This window comes from Phalaenopsis equestris, unplaced genomic scaffold, assembly GCF_001263595.1.
Source record: "Phalaenopsis equestris unplaced genomic scaffold, ASM126359v1 Scaffold000600, whole genome shotgun sequence".
Lineage (NCBI taxonomy): Eukaryota > Viridiplantae > Streptophyta > Magnoliopsida > Asparagales > Orchidaceae > Phalaenopsis > Phalaenopsis equestris.
The window spans coordinates 2,414,080-2,434,751 of record NW_018165040.1 but is presented as its reverse complement, the minus strand read 5'-3'; the positions used below and the strand labels follow the sequence as shown (position 1 = coordinate 2,434,751).

Sequence of the window (20,672 nt, the reverse complement as noted above, 5' to 3'; positions counted from 1 at the left end):
TAGATTTACATCATAATGAATATAATATCTGTGGAATTTAGTAAAATAAAGAGAAATTAGATGAATTACAAATTGCATGCAATATTATAAGGATAAATATGATGAACAAGTAATAATTTAATTAAAAAATTATGAAATATTTATATAAATACCACTCAATTCCTACATATTTACATATCTGATAGTCATACTTCAATTTTTACGAACATACCCCCTTGTCCACGAAAAAAGCTCACTGATATTTTTTATGTGAAATGAAGTATTTTGGTGCTAAATAATATTTTAATGTCAGATATGTAATTATATAGGAATTGGGTGGTATTTAAGTACACGCCCCCAAAAATATTTACTGAAAACAAAATAGCCTTGAATAATTTCAATTTGCAGAACTCTGTGCTGGTCATAGGTCCCCTCATTCCCAGTCCTTATCTGAACCAGATAATGGTGGCGGGTAGAAATATAATGAAACAATGAATAGAGAGAGAGAGAGAGAGAGAGAGAGAGATTCTTTAAATCTCCATTCAATTTTAATAAATATTATTTTTCTAATTAATTTTTCTTTAACATAAATATAGATAATAATAAATTTCAATCCCAGTATTCTGACCTAAAATTATCTTTCAAAATTATTTAGGATATAGGTCTAAATTAGTCAAAAAAATAAAAAATAAAACTAATTTCAAAGCGTGCCTTAAAAAGGTATTTACGTTGTTCCTACAGGGATTTAACAGTCCAAAAGAGAAGAATATGTTAGAGGCATACTCACCAAACTGGACGAGCCAAGCCATACGAGTCAAGTCAACGTCCCAAACAAATCAACTCAAAAGAAGGAAACAAGGACGACCAAGCAATCCAAATGTAAGCCACTCAATGGGAAACGAGACAAGAGAGCATCTGAATCGCCGACTGCAGAAAAGTCGTATAGTTGCAGTAGCCTATCCCATTGTGGAGGCGGTCCAATGAAAGAATCAATATACTTAACCATCCAATGAAGGCCCAAATACTTCTTACAAGGGATTCTAAATCGTCAACAAGGATGGGTCAAATGATCGAACCATACCAACCAAACTCCAATAATCAAGCTGACCTAGCCAAGCCAAATCTACTAAGCTTAGTCAATTGGGTCGAAAGGCAACCAGACGATAAGACATCACTTGCAAAATACCCAAAATACCCCGGTATATACCCTCTACAAATAGGGTTAAAATCAAATTATTGCTATTGTATTACATCCCCTATAAATATGGGAAGCATTGAATGAAGAATCAACACTTTTGAATACTATTCATTTATCTCTCTTTCTAACTCTTCTTATTTACGCTCTTTATCTTTGGGGGGTGAATTCATGTACAATCTCGAATTCAATGCAAAAATGTTTATTATGAATTAAGCAAGCAGAATTTTGTTTATTGTTATAATTAATTCATTGCTTGCATGAGAGAGAAAAATAAAACTACTCACTACCTAATTTGGTATGACTTAGCTAACCATTATGATAAAGCATATTATGTAGAGAATAAGAAAATAATAAAGTTTTATGATTGAAAGCAAAACTTCTATCCCAAAAAGGGAACACTAACCCTTAAGAGGACAAGCGTCATGCAAAGCATTTAATATAGAGGGACGAGAAACATTGAAGTTATGTTATGTCGCAATGCTGGTGTACCTAATAGATAAATATCCTACCAACACTTCAATTTCAATGAAAAAGAAAGTCATAATATTATTTCGCTATGAAATTTATTATAAACTAAATATACCATTATTTGATTATAATTCACAAATTGGCGTTAATTATTGTTTATTTGTGGTATTTAAATGTAAAAAATAATTCTCTGAATTTTTGCAAAAAGATCATTTAATTTTTAAAGTTTATAAAAATATTAATTTAATAAGCCTTCGTGACTTTATTATTATAAGTAACAAAATAAATTAAAAAAATTCCAACTTTATAATTATGCCTTTTTACGTACATAACACTCAAATTTTTAACATCGCATCAAAAATACCAATACACCTCATGTATAAACATAACAAACTTTGGATGTCAGATATGTAAATGCATAAGAATTGTGGCAAGATGCTACCATAATAGAAAAAACAAAACCTGGGGTGCAGATTTCTGAGAGAACTTTATAATTATTAAATTTATTTTAAGATTGATATAATGTAAAACTAATCAAATTAAAACTCAACAACTCAAAATAAATCAATTATTATAAAATGATTATAATTAATTTCAAAACAAATCAAAATCAAAGAGCATAAAATTAATTATAATCAAATTTTAATCATAATATTCTCACCCAGAATTTTTTCCATTATGATAAATGCTATCATGTCTGCACAATTCCCAAGCTCAACAATAAAGGGTAATTTTGGTGAAGTCTTTATTCATGAGATATATATATATATATATATAACCTTTCAGAAGGAATAGGAGGAAAAAAAGAATAAAAATCAAAATTTGCAAGTTCCTACAGATAAGAAACCCACTCTAATTTAAATTAAAACAGGCCATGAAAAATGGCAAAATGTGAGGCATTATCATGAAAGAAGAAAGTTCAAAACATTTTTTGAATAATCAACTGATGACTTTGGATACAACTCCGGCGCCAACGGTCCTTCCTCCTTCGCGCAATGCGAATCTTTGCCCTGTATAAAAAAAGGAAAAGGAAGTATATTAAGTGTTTTTTCGTCCTTTATTTTTTTTTATTGCTAAAAAGAAATTGACATATTTTAAAAACACTCAAAATTATTTTTAGGCTTTTCACATGTTTTACAAAACAACTATATGTTAATCAAACATGCTAAATATTTTTTTTTGTTCAAATTAAAGTTTAAACAAAACAAAATAAAAATAAAAAATAATAAACTAAAATTATGAGTGATCCCAAACAGTTTATTGAGGGCGAATTGAGATTACTTTTGATTTTTATTTTATATTTTTACTTGAAATAATATAAATTCAATATATTATTACTTGTTTGGTTGATTTCAAAAACACTCAAAAGACCTATTAAATATTTTGAGTATTTAAAAAATAAGTTAATCTATTTTTTAAAATAAAAAACACACGAAAAATGCACTAGGTAAATGTATTTTTAAAAATTAAAAAAAACAAAAAAACAAAGTGATCCATAAAAAGCCTTTAAGGGTCCGTGGGATCAGGTGATTTTTAATTGTTAATTTTAAATTTAAATTTATTTTATTTATATTTTTACTTGAAATATTGGAAATGTTATAACATTTAAAAACACCTTCTAAATATAAGTATATTTCAATCAAACATAAAGCAAAATAAAAATAAAAATAATTTCAAATGACCCTTTAGTTTTCAATATAGAGAGAGTAAGAAGTGCACATTACCTGCTTCAAGAGGAACATGCGAAATCAATTCAAAAATGGCGGTGACATTATCACCTGGCATCACCATCTTAACATTTTCAGGTAATTCAACCTTGCCAGTAATATCAGCAGTTCTGAAGTAGAATTGAGGTCTGTAGTTTGAGAAGAAAGCTGTATGGCGACCGCCCTCATCCTTCGTCAAAACATAAATCTCTGCCTCAAATCTCTTGTAGGTTTTCACGCTACCAGGTTTACAGACTACCTATGGTGAACAAGAAAATAACGCATGGTGTCACAGAATATCATCCAAACCACTATTCTATGATTCTAAAATGATTTAAGGGGGCATTTGCATACATACAAACCAATTCTTATGTATTTATATATCAAAAGTTTGCTTATTTTTACATTTATACCAGCAAAAGCTTTCATCTCATAAAAAATATCATTATTTTAAATTTTTAAAGGTGAGATGCACATTTTCATGCATAGGTAGGATGATATATATGTAAAAATTGAAGTATAGGTGTTAGGTAAATGCAAAAGAATTGAGTGGTATGAATGTAAATCGTTCAATGATTAAAAAACAAATACAACTCAACGATTCCGTTGACTTCAACATGGAATCAGAGCCTCAGCTCAGTAAAATTATATACATAGCACTCAAGACATTGCTATTTACAAAACTAGCAACCTCTTTCGTCCATCTTTCAAATATCAAATTTCAAGCTAAAACCCAACCCTATTTTTCATTTTAATCAAATTCCCAATAGATCATGACACGCATAAAGGCATTGGTTTGGTCATTCAAAAAAAATGTCAATTTTTTTGAATGAGATGGATGCAATGTTTCAAGTGCCATGCATGTAATTATCCCTAAAATAAAACATGATTTTTTTTTCTTTTTTCTTTTTTTTGCTGATAAGTGCTGTTAGCTGGCTGCAACATTTTAACAAAAGTGAATGCAAAGCTGTGATAGAAAAATCTTCTTAGAAATATGCGGTGCAAATTATAAATATATATATATATATATATATCTAAAAATTCAGAATAATAGCTTCTTACAATCACCTGATTTTAAATGGTTAAGTTGAAAAAAATAATTTTCCACCACAGAAATTTCTAAAAAACAGCAAGAAAACAACTCCCAAATAGAGTTGAAACGGCAGTTTGAAAAGCAAAGCAAAGAGAATGTTGCTCCAAAGAGACATGATATCACAAATACCATTTAGGCTCATTTGGCACCATTTATATTTTCTATTTTTATTTGTAATTTTTATTTTATTTTTTGAAACATATTTGATTAGTATAGTTTTAATAATTTTTTATTTTTTATTTTTAAAAACAAAGCAACTTATTTTCAAAAATATTCAAAACCACCACAAAAGTATTTTAAGTGTTTTTAAAACAACTATCTTAATCAAACATATTTTAATTCAAATCAAAATATAAATAAAATAAAATAAAAACAAAAAATGCAAAACAGAAAACAAAAGGGATTAAAACTTGCGTTGTTAGTCCTCCATATAAACATAGGGCATTCGGGCTCACTTTTTTATATTTTCTATTTTTATTTGTAATTTTTATTTTATTTTTTGAAACATATTTGATTAGTATAGTTTTAATAAGTTTTTTTTTTTTAATTTTTAAAACAAAGCAACTTCTTTTCAAAAATATTCAAAACCACCACAAAAGTATTTTAAGTGTTTTTAAAACAACTATCTTAATCAAACATATTTTAATTCAAATCAAAATATACATAAAATAAAATAAAAACAAAAAAATGCAAAACAGAAAACAAAAGGGATTAAAATTTGCGTTGTTAGTCCTACATATAGCCATAGGGCATTCAGGCTCACTTTTTTATTAACAAATGTGAAAAGGAATGAGATACCATCTACGCTACAATATGAATATCTTACCTGTCCTCGCTGAACATCCCCACGTTTCAAACCACGAAGAAGCAAGCCCACGTTATCACCAGCCTATATAAACAGAATTCAAACTTAGCAAAAATTTGGAGCATTGACATACATACCACCCAATTCCTAAGCATTTACACATCTAATAACATAACTTTGATTTTTTACATATATATACCACTCAAATCTTGCAAATCACATTAAAAAAAACCATTTTACTTTTACATCTTTTCATGCATAGATAAGATGATATGTACGTAAAAATTGAAGTTTATGTGTTAGATATGTAAATCCATAGGAATAGAAAATATGTACGTAAATCTTCCTAAAAATTTTATCTCCAAGAGAAAAATAGCACATCTTCCAACTAATCATACCTGTCCATAATCTAATATCTTCTTGAACATCTCTACGCCAGTAACGGTAGTTTTCAAAGGACCGCCCTGTCATGTTAGAAGTACAAAACTTTAGTCAAATAAAAACTGCTTTAGACAAAGCATGCAAATAACAATTCACATTCATAGTTACATTGTAGTCAACTAGCAAAATAAGAAAGGAATATCTCTCCAGAAATCACATTCTTATAAAAACTCTTTGAGATCACTTTTGATTTTGATTTTTTGATTTTTTATATTTATTATATTTTGTTTATGCTTTATTTAAAATAAAATATGTCTATATTTTATGACATATTTTAATTTCAAAAACAGTCAACAATTATTAGATTTTTAAAGTGCATTTAAAAACAAGCTAATTTGTTTTCTAATATAAAATATAAAAATATGTAAAAAATGCACTAAATAAATATATTTTAAAAATAAAAGCAAAAACAAAAATAAAAGTGATCCCAACTAAGCTCTTGAGAAATATTCAAGTGCTGTCATGTTACTTCATAATCAAATATTTCAAGCTTCATACAATAACTATTGACGAAAGCGTTGAACTATAATATAAACTCCTGACTAGGGCTGTCAAAACGGCTCGTTGTTCAAGAACAACACGAGCCGCTAAGTTAACGAGCCAAAAACATAGTACAGATGTAATATTTCTTCCAAATATATATATATATATATTTATGAGTAGTATTTTTAAAAAATTTAATTTACTACAAGACTACAAAGATTTATAATCAATTAAAAATATTAATTAAGAAGCTATAATAAAAATTATTAAATTAGATTCAAATGATGTTTTAATATAAACAATAATTTTTAAATTTTGCCCCGACCCTTCACATCTTATGGCGCTACGTGATTCGGGTTGTCAAAATGACTCTTTGTTCGTGAACAACTCGTCTTAACGAGTCGAACAGGAACACACTTTTTTAGCTCAAAATATAAACGAACCGAACACGAGCTGAGCCTAGGATCGCTCGTGTTCGGCTCGTTTACACCCCTACTTCTGACACGGGTATTAATTTGCTTCTGACTAGCTGTCCAACTGAATAATCAGACACGTCATTATGTCACAAAATTCATATCAGCCTGTTAAAAACTGCTAAATGCTCAAAAAATTATTTAATAATCAAATTTTGAATATCAAAAACAAAAATTTCCATTTTAAAGCAAAGAGGAATGCAGCAGCATTAACTGGATGCACTTGGCGATAGAAGATTTTATCAATTCCATACAAAAAAGGGAAAGCTCCGCAGCACATTTGGCCAAAGAATGAAAAGAAACTTGATGCTTAACAAAAAAAAATAAAGGGAAATTTACATAGTAGCACAATTCTTATGTATTTACATGTCACAAATCTAAACTTTTATATTTACATACATAGCATATTCATGCTTTAAATCTATGCATAAAAATGTATATTTCACGTTTAAAAAATGATAATAGTGATATTTTTTATGTGATATTGTTTAAATAAGAAAATTTTAAAGAGAAATATGTAAATACATAAGAATTGAGTGCTATTAAAATATACCTTCAGAAAATGATTTGAACAAAATACCTCACAGAACCTAAGTATATTATCAACAAAATAATTAACACAACCTAGAGTATGTGTGACATTGAAAACATAAAAAGGTATCCAAGTCACATGATGAATTGATGATAAACTTTAGGGGAATTTAAATACATACCACACAATTTCTATGTATTTACATACCAAACACATAAACTTGACAGTTAAAACATGGTGGTAGCATTTAACAGAAACGTGATATTATAATTATGACGAGATACTCAATACTTAATATAGGGAGTAAATTAAACTTAGGCCTAATGTTTGTTGATTCATACAACTCCATTGATCTATCATGTGCATTCGAGTATATAATTCTTGATATTGAGTGTTGTGCTCATATAAGTTAACTGCATTTTTATATGATCAACTTGAAAATAATTTCAGAGTATTCTAGTGAAATTGAAGTTTTCATATTTTTATTTAAAAGATAAGATGCATAATTAAGTGTACCAACATGTCGATTGGTACATTTCATGCTATACTTTTGAATACATTTTAATATAGATTGATTGACAATAGATGCCTATCAATGTTAAAAAAATTTAAATGCTTATGAAAATGATATTAAAAAGAGAAGTCTATGAAAGATCATATTATACGAAAGAGATCTGCAAAAAAAGATGACCCATACAAATATAGGCAAAAATTATGATAAATGATAAGATGAATCTCGATAGAGACCCAAAAGAGGTATCTGACTTGCAATAATCAGTTGGTACAATACGATCTAATCTTGAATCAAGGGGCCATCATAATTTCCATGTTGGATTAAATTCAAACCCTACCAGTGTTTATTATAACCAACGAGCTAAAAGATGACTAAATGATATAAATTTGTCGTAGCCTATATATACATCATATAATACTTTTAAAATTATAACCAATATAAATAACTTCGAAAATAAAAATAAAATTAATAATTTAATACCATAAATTGATTATCATAGAGCGTTACATCTTTTAGTGCTCAAAGATTGTATTGCATTCCCCTACGAATAATTATGCTTGCTGATTATGATTTTGTCATTTATTTATTCAATTATTACAGCATACTCTGATTTAAAATTTCAACGCTAAGCTAATTATGTCTATGACCAACAATGTTCATGTTAGTTCAGAAGATAAGCAATAATTTTCTCTTTAGATTTGAACAATATATTAGAATTGTTTATCTTACTGAGCTTCTAACACATCAAATATTATATTAGCTATTAATTCAGGCAAGCAAGATGAGCAAACAGCAGTTGTCCCAGTTTTATCCTGTATTCTAAGTTTTGATGCATAATTTTGGATAGATTTTTAAAAATAAAGAGGTGCATAATGTCAATTAAGACTATTTCTGGTACATGTAATCTTTCTATGAAGTTTATTCGAAGCTTCATAGTCCATTTTGATAGTTTAAATTATATGAGCTTTTGTTTTAATGAATATAATGGATGTATTAAAAGATACCTGATATTAGCAAATACATTATAATGATCTAAGCAGATTAATTTTTTACTCAACTGGATTCTTTGTCTTTATCACATCTCATGCTTGATTAAAAGGAAGTCAAAATGGTGTGTGACAAATGGGAACCTATGAATAGTTCAAATGCCATAGGGCCTTAGGTAAACTATTTTTAAAAAGTATGGACCTGCATGAAGTAACACCCTAAACTGTAGGACCAAAATAAAATTTTCTTAAGAAAACCCCAAATTGGAACAAAACCCCTTAGAATAAGATAGACAAGCCTATTATGAAGATGATTGGCTCAAGCAAAATCTAATTTACACAAGGTTTAGAATATGAATTCATTGAATCACAGCTCACTACTTGTTGCCATTTTCAATAAAAACCAACTCAAATATTGATGCTATAAATTAATCTAACAGATAATGCATTTTGGTAGTCATCGATGCTTACCTTATCTTTTAAAAATTTAAATTAAGTGTAGCTTTGGATTTTCACAAAATCAAGTAAACAAATGTTGAGGTTTTACCACATTTAAATAAGAAAACAGCACAATATAAGCAACAGAACAGGAAATTCACAAAAAGCGGGAATTTATGCTCAAAGATAGTACTTACTTGCATCAATCCCAAAATTTCAACATCTTCTCCAGTCTTTATTGTTCCTTGCTCAACACGACCAGTTACAACAGTTCCACGCCCCTGTATATATAACAAACAGATTAACCTGCAAGCACCTTTAAAAATAATAAATAAAACCGAGAAATACGGATGCAATAGCGCCATATTATATCCTTTCAGTCCCTACTCACATGATTGTTCATTAATACATTTAACATGCATAATATGCATAATATGCATCTTCTGTTCTTCTTTTCTTTTCATTTCTTTTTTTTTTTTTTTGAGTCACAAAAGAATGTATTTTTATAATATTCATTTATTAATTATCGTTAGTGGCATTTATTTGTCGGAAGGCTTACATACATACCACTCAATTCTCATGTATTTACATATCTAACGCCTAAACTTCAATTTTTGCATAAACGCCACTTTATCTGTCCATGAAAAGTTCTAATTCGAAGGCGAATTGCACTTTTTTAAAAGTTGAAATAGTGGTATTTTTATGTGATTAAAAGATTTGGGTGGTATAAATGTAAAAAGTGAAGTTTAGGTGTTAGATATGTAATATGTAAATGCCCCTTATTTTTTCTTAATTGTCTTCATTATAGATCCGTGAGGGACAATGTAAGGTTGGCAAATAGTTGAAAAAATCAAATTAAAACTAAATAAATAAATCCAATTTCAAATTTTGTTATTTACACCTAAACCATCTAAAATTAATTTCTTTAACCAAATGCTCGATATATGAAGCTCTCATAGTCACTACAATGCAATTATCTCGAATTAACCTTTGCAGTATAAAAAAATATCTTAACATTCTCATTTCTGTTGCATTGACTATGTATGTTGGTGACTTATTTCCCATCCAAGGGTTGGATGCATAAAAATATAGATATTTTTTGTGCTGTTGAAAGAGATTTCTAGAATACATTTCCAGTTCCTCTTTGATCATTTGCCTAAACAACCAAGCCATGAGCTACATTCATCTATCACAGACCAAAATTTTAGTGAAGGCACAATATTGGATATAAAGAGTAAAAAAATGGGAATGTTTACATGCATATATTTATAAGTATTTACATATCTAACACCTATAGTTTGATATTTATATCTATAACACTTTGGAGTTATAAACTTATGCATGAAAAGGTGTATTTCAATTTTAAAAAGTTAGTAACAGTGGTATTTTTGATGTGATGTTAAAAATTTGAGCGGTATACATAAATATCAAAGTTTAAGTGTTAGATATATAAATATATAAGAATTATGTGATAAAAAAATAAAACACATGCCTGAATTGAAAAAACGTCTTCAATGGGCATAAGAAAAGGTTTATCAAGCTGACGAATGGGATCGGGTATGTACTCATCGACCGCATCCATTAATTTTAGAATGGCTTGCTTTCCAATTTCCTCATTTGTGCCCTGTAGTGCAGAGAGAGCAGAACCCCTGATAATTGGAATTTCATCACCGGGGAACTTGTAGAAGCTTAACAACTCTGGCAATAAAAAATTAACAGCAATGACAGAAGAGCACTTATATTTATCAAAATTATGGATTCACACTTTTTTTTTATATAAGAACCCAAATGCCACAACAAATTACCACGGAGCTCCATTTCAACGAGCTCTAATAACTCAGGATCATCAACAGCATCAACCTTATTTAGAAAGCACACGAGTGATGGTACACCCACCTATATAGCATAGAAGTAATTGTAAGGTGCTAAATCAAAATGGGCTTCAGCAACTGAAATTTTGTCTGAAGATACAAGAATATCAAAAATAAAAGGGCATTTAAATACATATCACCCAATTCTTATGTATTTACATATCTAACACCTATAATTTGATTTTTACACTTACGTCACACAAATATTTCATATCACATAAAAAATACCACTATTTAAACTTTTAGAAAGTGGAATACTCCCTTTTATACATAAGTTAAGTGACATATATTTGTAAAAATTGAAATTTAGGTGTTAGAGTAGTAAATACATAAGAACTGAGTGGTATGCTTGTAAATATTCCAAAATAAAATATTAAAGGGGCATCTGCATGCAGACCACCAAATTCCTATGTATATACATATATAACACCTACATTTTTCTTTTTTTAAACCAAATCTTTCATATCACTTCAAAAATATCATTTTTTAAACTTTAAAAAGGTGAAATACATATTTTCATGCATACGGAAAGTGGTATATAGATAAAAACTAAAGTTCAGGTGTTAGATATGTAAATAAATAGGAATTTAGTGGTATGTATGTAAATATATGTAAATTTTAAAATAGCTGTTACCTGCCGAGCAAGAAGGATGTGTTCCTTTGTTTGTGGCATTGGTCCATCAGGTGCAGACACAACAAGAATTCCACCATCCATTTGTGCAGCACCAGTTATCATATTCTGCAATTAGTGATTTGCCAAAAAAAGTAAGACACTCCACCCTGGAACTTTTGAAGAAATTGCAAAGCAGAAAAACAAAAGGAAACACAATGAATTTGATATGAGAAAAGGAATATAAATCAAGCAGTTAACTATATAGTTTATACTTTATAGCAGCTAAATATAACAAGCAAAATTCACCAAATACTTTTGGCAGAAATACACCTTTATCCCATAAAGTTTACAACCAGTTTCAATTGAATATAACAAATTTGCAAAAATATGACATGTTTGTATGTGATTTCACCAAGGCTTCTAGAGAAAACTAACAGAACAAACAGGTTTAGACAGGATGCAACCGCAAAAAATTACAAAAAAAAGACTTGATCTGTTGCACCAATTTGTATTTAGCAAATTAAGGAAAGTCCAGATCAAATTCCTACCCTAACAATGGATGTATAATCAATTTAAATTTTAAATCAAATATTAAATTCCTGTTTTACAAAATGCAGTATCAGTGGACTAATATTACACTAACCATACAATGATGGACGTGATGCACAATTACCCGTGCATTATATTAATTCCAGATAAGAAAACTATAATTAAATTAATTATGGAAATATGGATGTCATTCCATGCAAAAGAATCAAACCTTGAATTCATTAATTGGTTTATTTCATTTATTTTATAAATTTAGATAGTTTGGAGCATGCCCCCTTAAGCCAGGGATGTGTTTTCTATTTTCTAACATTAGTTTGATATGATACGGGGAATCAAACAAACTTGGTCGCAGATAATATTGGGCACTACATTTGTTAAAACTCGGGCACATTTAATTCAATCATATTGCATGGAGCAATCGGAAGCTCCTTCTTAAGTAGTTATTACTTGAGTATGTGGTTATTATTTGCCTGTGCTTTGCTTAGGGTGCTTTATGTGATTTGAGTTATTTGGTGGTTACTTATAGCTGATAAATAAGAGATGGTTTGTTATTGCTACTTGCAATTTTTCTATTCCGTGGAATTTCTCCAGCAGCAGTTCACCTACTTGACTATACAATTTGCACTTCTTCAAAAAAAATTGTGGTTTATTTATTTTTATTTTTTGCTTCAAAATTGTGCTTTGTATAAAACGAATACTTGAATATGAAAATTAATTTGAATAGTCTCATGGCAATCATAACTACCAATATAGGGATGAGTAGTCTATAAATTCACTATTTGAGCCATGTAATAATACTTTGATTCAATAAAATTTATTTCCAGTTTTTAATATTCTGTGCATAAGATGGATGAGTGATTCCTTCAAGTGCCATATAAGTGAAGTTATCTAATTCTAAGAGAAGTCATCTCCTTATACTAATATAAGGTCTGAATGTTTTACTCCAATAAATTCTTTCTTTCTTATATGTATCTTGTTATGAATTTGCTAGCACTCTAGATTTTGTCTGAATTCAACATAACCGTGATTCTGATAGTGGTAAATTAGCATTTGCTCATTGAATTTTGTATGGTCCAAATTTCACATTGATTTCTTTGAATTTAATCTACTACCCTCATAATCACTGAGTCACATCTAAAGAGAGAATATTTTTTCCATTTTTACTAGTTTGTGATCTTTAAATTTGAAACTTTCTTTATATATGATCAATCACTTATTCAAAGAGTAGATGAGCAACTACTTAACAAATTACGAACATGTGCACGTTGACTTGAAGCTTTGTGAAATTAAAGCTTCATGCTCAACCCATAGTAAATCATTTCATTCATAAGCAAAAGCTAATAATGATTCATTGACTCATTTGAAGCCTATCATGGCCTCAAGGGAATTTTTCTTTTTATGATATTGGCATACTTCTTTTTGGTCCCTGGTTAAAGTTATTCATAAGTGAACCTTCCAAAACATTGATGATTAAGTTTAACTAAACCCATAAAAAAATAAAATGGGGATTTACATACCTACAATATAAGACATTCACATGTACATCTCTCACGTTCAAAAAATAATATTTACTGATATAATACCTAAAAGACTTCAACGCCAAAAAATACCTTCATCCATGTCCCCATTTTGTCCCAAATATAAGACATACCTACAATATAAGACATTCACATTTACATCTCTCACGTCCAAAAACTAATATTTACTGATATAACACCTAAAAGACTTTAAAACCAAAAGATACTGCACCATTAACCTTCGTCCATGTCCCCATTTTGTCCCCAATAACTTCATCAGGTAGAGAAGCAAACAGAAAATTGAAACTTTTAGAAAAAGATTTAAGAGCTGGGTCTTGGTCTGCTAGTTCAATTTTGTCCATTTCATTCTCAGCCACTGCCCCTTGAGCTCCATCAAATCCCTGCTCCCCCTCTCCTCCTCTAATCGCATGCCATTAGCATCCTAGCCAACTTTGATATGCAAGGCAGCACATTTAACCCTAGCCTTGCTCCTTCCGGATGACAAGAACGAAAAACCACCCTCGTCCCCCATCTTTGATGATCCCTCTAGCATCATTTCCCCTTGAACTACAACACAAAATCATATCTAGCAAGTAGCTCATCCCAAATATCTATTTGCGGAGCATAAAACTCTTTTTCTGCCACAAATGTTGTCTCTCACATTTTCCCAACCAATGTATAGAAGAAACAGATAGAGCTATGAGCGTAAGGGAAATAAAGATTTCATGAGTTAACGGAGTATTATTTTTAAGGTGTTAAAAATATTTTGGTTGTTATATTGATATATGTTAGATTTAAGATGTGAGATATGTAAACATGAGAGTTTTATGTGGTATGCATGTAAATCTCTCCCCCTCAATACCACAAATAAAAAAGAAAAAAAACTTATCCTTTCATTAATCTATGCTCTTTGATTTTTCTGGCTCGATGGGCTTCTTCGACTCATTTAATTCTGGTTCTTCACCACTTTAATCGCATCAGGGCTCTTCATCATTTAAGAAGTTTGTGAGATTCGTCCTTGATGAATGAAGCAAATTATTTAGGCTAATCATATGAGAGGCATAACAAGGAACTTATAAATATGCTCGTTCTACCATAGATGGGCTTGTTTTATCATGCTATCCTAAAGCTTGAGATTTCAAGAACTTGGCATAATCAACTTCATTCAACTTAAGCTAGATATATGTTCATTCAGATCGTGATACAGAACAAACAACCATGCCCACCATTATTGGACTCCAGCAAAAAAGTAACGGAAAGCACAATGTTGCCCAAAGAAATCTCCTAGTTGGGGAAACAACTTATGCCCTCCCAACTCAAAATTATTCAAGGGAGATGAAATTGTCTGGCGTACAATGGCCAACTATCCACGGTCGACATAAATATTAAGGGCCACCACAATTTTGATCCAAAGTCTCCATGCAAAACAATGGTGTGCTACGCTTATTAATTAATTCAAGGAAGTAAGACAAGCTCCTGCTACCATAAATAGGCGTCAGGTAAATCAATATAATTTTAGTCGTATGAAAACAACTTTCCAATCTATTAAACACAAATCAAGAGTCAAAATTTAGATAACAAACAATTATTGGCCACAAAGAAAGGTGGCATGAATATATTACACAAGCATATGCTCCATGAAGATATACTAGCATTACGTGTGCCAAAGTTAATATGCTAAATATAAGAAAGAAAATAATGTCAATCCTAAAATAATCATTATTGTAAAAAAAATCATATTTAATGTGCATATGTAGTCTCATCATCATCAAACTTTACCTCAAGTACTCAGGGCCAACATTAACCTTCATGAACCTCGTATTCCATTCATTCCTACTAAGAGATGTTTGAGGTTTCAAATCAATTCTTCAAAAAGCATGCATATAAAACTCGTTCTATGTTACCTTACGCTTACCTTTATTATTAATCCTCCAATATTAATTTTATCTACTTACCAAATTGGTAAAATTTCTACCCTTCGTTATAAATGTGTCCAAATCACATCAATATATTTCCAATCACCTCATCTTCAATAGATGTCAATCCAATTATATACTTGATTTAAAAAACCAAAATTATGAGGTTCTATCAAGGACATTGAATTTCAGTGGTCCCTTCAACAAATAATTTGCCAATAACGCATAATAAAACATACCATAAAATCCTACCTTCCCCACCATTATTAGTTCTGTAACTCTAATTCCCCCCACCCATATAAATATTTTCCCTCGTAGCGCCCAAATTCATTTCTTTTTGTTATGTGACAATGGGGTCCCCACCCATGCTTACAAAATAGACCATCTAACACAGTTAACACTTCAAAAGATACAAAATACAATACATTTTCAATCACAATGTCAATGTGATGCATTTAAAAATAAAATGAATTGATAATTGAATTAAAAAGGACCTAGCAATATATTGTTTTGATGGTTGTTTTTGCTTTCTTTACTATTAAAAGGAAATGAACTGAAGCAATTTCCCTAAAAATTAACTTATAATAAAATAAATTTTATAGGTGCAAAGTTATGACTAGCAAAAAAAGAGTCTTTCCAGCTAGTTTTCAACACCTTTAAGTTAAAAATAGGTTCCATGTCCTTCAAAATATTGATCAAAAGTACAAAAACGTTCCGCCATAAATTGCACGCCTGGCCCTTTTATTCTTTTAAATGTCTACAATATTGAAATTTAAAACTTCTTAAATAGCTGAGTTCCCAATTAAAACTTATGCAGTTGCTTAAAACATTCCTAATCATAGTATCCCACGTGAAAAGGATTACCATTCAAGGAATATCAAAATGATAGTTGACCGAGTTAAAGTCAACATAAAAATGTATCAACTTACTTTGACATAATCTGCATGTCCAGGGCAGTCTACGTGAGCATAATGCCTTTTACTTGTCTCATATTCTACATGGGCCTGCAAAATCAATCTAATATTTACAAAAGCACTCAGGCAGCATAGTTTGAAATTCACAAAAATAATTTAAAAAAAAAATCTCTGCCTATATATGCTCGAGTATATATAAAAAAAGAAGATTTACATGGATTCCACCCAATTCCTACGTATTTATATATCTAAAACTTAAATTTCAATTTTTACATATATGCACCTTACCTATGCATGAAAAGTTGTATTTGACCTTTTAAAAGTTAAAATGGTGGCATTTTCATGTGGTGTGAAAGATTAAGGTGGTATAAATGTAAAAAAATAAGTTTAGGTGTTAGAAATGTAAATACATAAGAATTAGGTGGTATGTATGTAAAGACCCCTATAAAGAATTACATATTCTTACCGTGGCAATGGTGATTCCTCTAGCTTTCTCCTCAGGAGCCTTATCAATTTCATCAAAAGCAACAGCTTTAGCTTTACCTTCTTCAGCTAATACCTAAGCAAGAAAATAAAACTTTACCATCATGATAATGCAGAGCTTTCATGCACATAAAATAATTAACTTTTCAAATGGAGACGAAAATGAAATAACAAATCACGAACAAATCATTTCAAACAAAATTAAACCTTAGTTATTGCTGCTGTCAGAGTAGTTTTCCCATGATCAACATGCCCAATAGTCCCAACGTTTACATGCGGCTTCCTACAATATCAAAAAAAGAAGAAACAGTTCATATTCTAAGTAGAATACATGCCCATGTTTACCTTATGTCATTTAAACTTCAGCACTGACAAAAACATACATGAGAACATGAGCCTCCAAAATTGAGGACTCTCATGCCTGATTCAAATTAAAATGCTATTATTAAAATAAACTCTACTGGAACAGGGCGTCCCCATTCTGGATTCACTTACCCAAACTTCAGTTCACCCCATCCAGGAGCACTTGGGTACCAGCCAGCTCACTAGGCTGTATTTTTCCCTTCATTGTAGGAGTGCTAAAAATTGACACAACATGCCAACACAACTCGGAACTCGACTCAAAAAAATCCGGGTCAGTGTTTAACCGAATATTTTTCGAGTAGGGTTCGGCTACATTTCGATCCATTTATTATTCGTGTCGGGTTCGGGTTGAACCCGAAAATCCAAACATTATGCAAATAAGCACGAAATTTTCGGTCAGGTTTGGGTTAACGGGTCAAGCTCGAATTTGGGTCTTAGTTTTAGACCTGTTTATTATTTGGGTCGGTTTCGGGTTGACCCTATACTGGTAAGATAATTTTTGGGTTGGACCCAAACCCGAGCCACGAACCCGAATCGACACCTCTACTTTATTGGAAAATGCATTTGGGAAGGGGAGGGAAGGGTAGTGAAGATTATGCCTGAATTTATATGGCCTATTTAATATATAGGGATCGTGTAAGCAACAGGAACTAAAGCAAGCCAACAATAGGGCGATACAAAAAGAGACCGTATAGCACTATGTCAAAGTAAAAAGGAGACAGTGTAGCAGGGACAAGGCAGGTAACAATTGGTTTTGCATCTTTCATACAAGGAAAGCAAATCTTTGTGTATGGCGTTGAGAGATAAATAAGCCTTGGCAGTGAAGATAACTTCAACTCGAAGAAAGCGAGTCAATAATCCAAGATCCCTGAAGGAGAATTGATAGACAAGAATTTGGATGACCTTTTACATAGGCCTTTGACTCCCATATGAGACATGGTTCCCTGAAGTATTGTTTTAGTTAACTAATATGTAAAAGAAACACACGCCACTAAGAGTGCCACTCTGAACTTGGTCACAGTGTGGGCTTCAAAAATTCACAACCGCTCCCCAAAATTCTCTGTATTTTGTTTTATTTTTGTTTGTTGAGAGAGCTTTGCAGGGTCAAATTTTTAGAAGGCAGATTGAATAGTAGATTACCCAGAGATTTCGCCCTCATTTTGCGATGACTTTTTGATCTGGGATTCAAGGTTTCCCATAGCCCTATGGTTAATTATCCCTCCCAATAATAGGAGCAATTTCGATTAAGGCTACCCATTAAGAATTGAGTATGTAACATACAATAGCAAAAGACTTAGAATTTTAGTTGTATAATTCATCACTTGAAGCTTAGAATTGATGGTGTGAGAATAAAGATGAAACCTGATTAAGATCTCATGATTCTGTCATCCTGGGCCGTCGTATTCCCTCAAAAGAGGTAGTCAACCCAACCTGATAGAAATATACTTTTTAGCAACCAGAGTTGCATCGTCCAAGAAATTCTTGTAAATCTGAGATGGATATTTGTCTAAGGGGACAAATTTAAATCAACCTGAGCTAACAGAAGGTTTCATGTCAAAGTAATTGTACTATTACAATTCACGACTCAAAGGATAGAATAGTTGTTGGGAAACATAAGGGCTCGGTCGTGACTTAAATATAATGGCGAAAATCACCTGATCAGAGGGCTCTGGTCAAAACTATTATTTTGTGGTGTCATTTGGCTACAGAATCATGCAGACATAGAATTCGGCCTGATTGCTTTAATTGTGAATATAAAGATGAATTTGATCTGTCATTCACTTTTTATAAGTTGAAGTCAATTAAAAGTTTGTGACCCTCAACAAACTTTGGCGGAGGGCGGATGAATTTTGTATTTAACTCTTAAGTGATTGAATTTTATTTTACATATTAGTTAGTTATTTTGAAAAGCTTGATTTTAAAGATTAACCCCTCCGGTTGAAATCTTAGATCAAACAACTAACATCAAGGAATTTGAACACTTAAGATATTTAAGTTTGAAGGGGGAACATTTAGTTTTGTTAGTTTAAGCTTTTAAAAAATTAAATCTTGTTAACTCCTATATTTATAGGTAAGAGATTTGAACTAGGTGATTTGAACCAGTAATTTTTTTTTTATTTTAGGATTTGGACATTTATTTTAAAATTACTAGACTCGTCAACTTCAATTCTTACGAGGAAGAGGATCAAACTCGTTGGGTGGGACTTACAACCATGCCCTATAGAAAAGGCGACCCGATTAACCCGTGCAATATTCTCGAATCTAATATTTAAACATTCTATAAGTTGGTCGAAGCACATGCAGGCATTTAAATCTCACATATTTTGACTATTTTAGACGACTTTACATACCTTAAGGCAATTTGCATAATTTTAAAGTATGAATTGAATCACATGTAAGACTCGAATTTAGATAAATTTGCTTTATTTGAATGAATATATTGATGCATGTGAAGGTTCACTTTAAGCTTTATAAAATATTGTCTTTTGTTCGTTTGTAAACTTGTTACGAAGCTGGTTAAGATTTGAAATATTAATTCTTCATTTCAACATTTAAAAATACATATCTTAAATTTAGCCCCAATTTATAATATTCAAAATTTAATTCAATTTGCCAGCCCCCTAAGCTTTGATCCAATCAAGTTTAGCCCTAATTTATGTTTTCAAATTGATCACATAAATATTCATTTACATCAGTATATATATTTAATTGAATCAACTTCAAATATGATAGAATTTAAAGCCAAAGATAAGTCTAACTATAGTAATTAGATGAGTCATTCAATTTTTCATCACTCTTATGCAAGTCTCAAGTGCATGTAATTTATCCTCTTGAAATGACTTCAACTATAGCTTAAATATTATTTTGTATTTTATAACATTCATTTTCTTTTAATTTTATGTCATTTTTAAAGTCCAAACATTCAATATTTTTATATTATTTACAAGTCCAATATCAGCATATTGGAAACCTCCCGGCATAAACCCCTATTAGGGGGCACAGAAGAATGACAGTCTTCTCATCTGTCTTAAAAGTCGCACTGGTCAGTGTTGTAAGACAATGCAGCCGGAGAACAAAAATGTAAATTTAACCAACAACCTTAAAAGACGCAACGGGTCTTCAATGTACCTAAACAAAAGGTTAGATCACAAATAGAAATTTCTCGAACGATACTTTACTTTCCCTGAACGGTACTTAATTCCCACAGACGGGTACTCGCTTTTCCCATGAACGAGTATTTTAAAATCCCAATTTTAAAAAGTTTTCCAAACGAGTCCACGGTTTTCCCTAAATGATATTTATTTTCTCACAGACGGGTATTTGCATTCT

At 30.7% G+C, this 20,672-nt stretch overlaps 1 protein-coding gene across 1 annotated transcript in view; it reads right to left on the bottom strand.

The window, feature by feature from the left end:
- Positions 1 to 2,438: 2,438 nt before the first annotated feature.
- The window catches only part of LOC110029750 (elongation factor Tu, mitochondrial), a 25,657-nt gene continuing 7,423 nt past the window's right edge, over positions 2,439 to 20,672 (bottom strand). The window contains exons 2-12 of the mRNA XM_020732177.1: positions 17,187 to 17,262; positions 16,963 to 17,055; positions 16,512 to 16,586; positions 11,622 to 11,726; positions 10,922 to 11,012; positions 10,609 to 10,814; positions 9,314 to 9,397; positions 5,648 to 5,713; positions 5,271 to 5,333; positions 3,370 to 3,610; positions 2,439 to 2,655 (exon numbers count right to left, since the gene is read on the bottom strand). Of these exons, the coding sequence (XP_020587836.1) occupies positions 2,585 to 2,655; positions 3,370 to 3,610; positions 5,271 to 5,333; positions 5,648 to 5,713; positions 9,314 to 9,397; positions 10,609 to 10,814; positions 10,922 to 11,012; positions 11,622 to 11,726; positions 16,512 to 16,586; positions 16,963 to 17,055; positions 17,187 to 17,262 (1,171 nt within the window). The 3' untranslated portion in view covers positions 2,439 to 2,584. The remainder of the gene's footprint in view (positions 2,656 to 3,369; positions 3,611 to 5,270; positions 5,334 to 5,647; positions 5,714 to 9,313; positions 9,398 to 10,608; positions 10,815 to 10,921; positions 11,013 to 11,621; positions 11,727 to 16,511; positions 16,587 to 16,962; positions 17,056 to 17,186; positions 17,263 to 20,672) is intronic.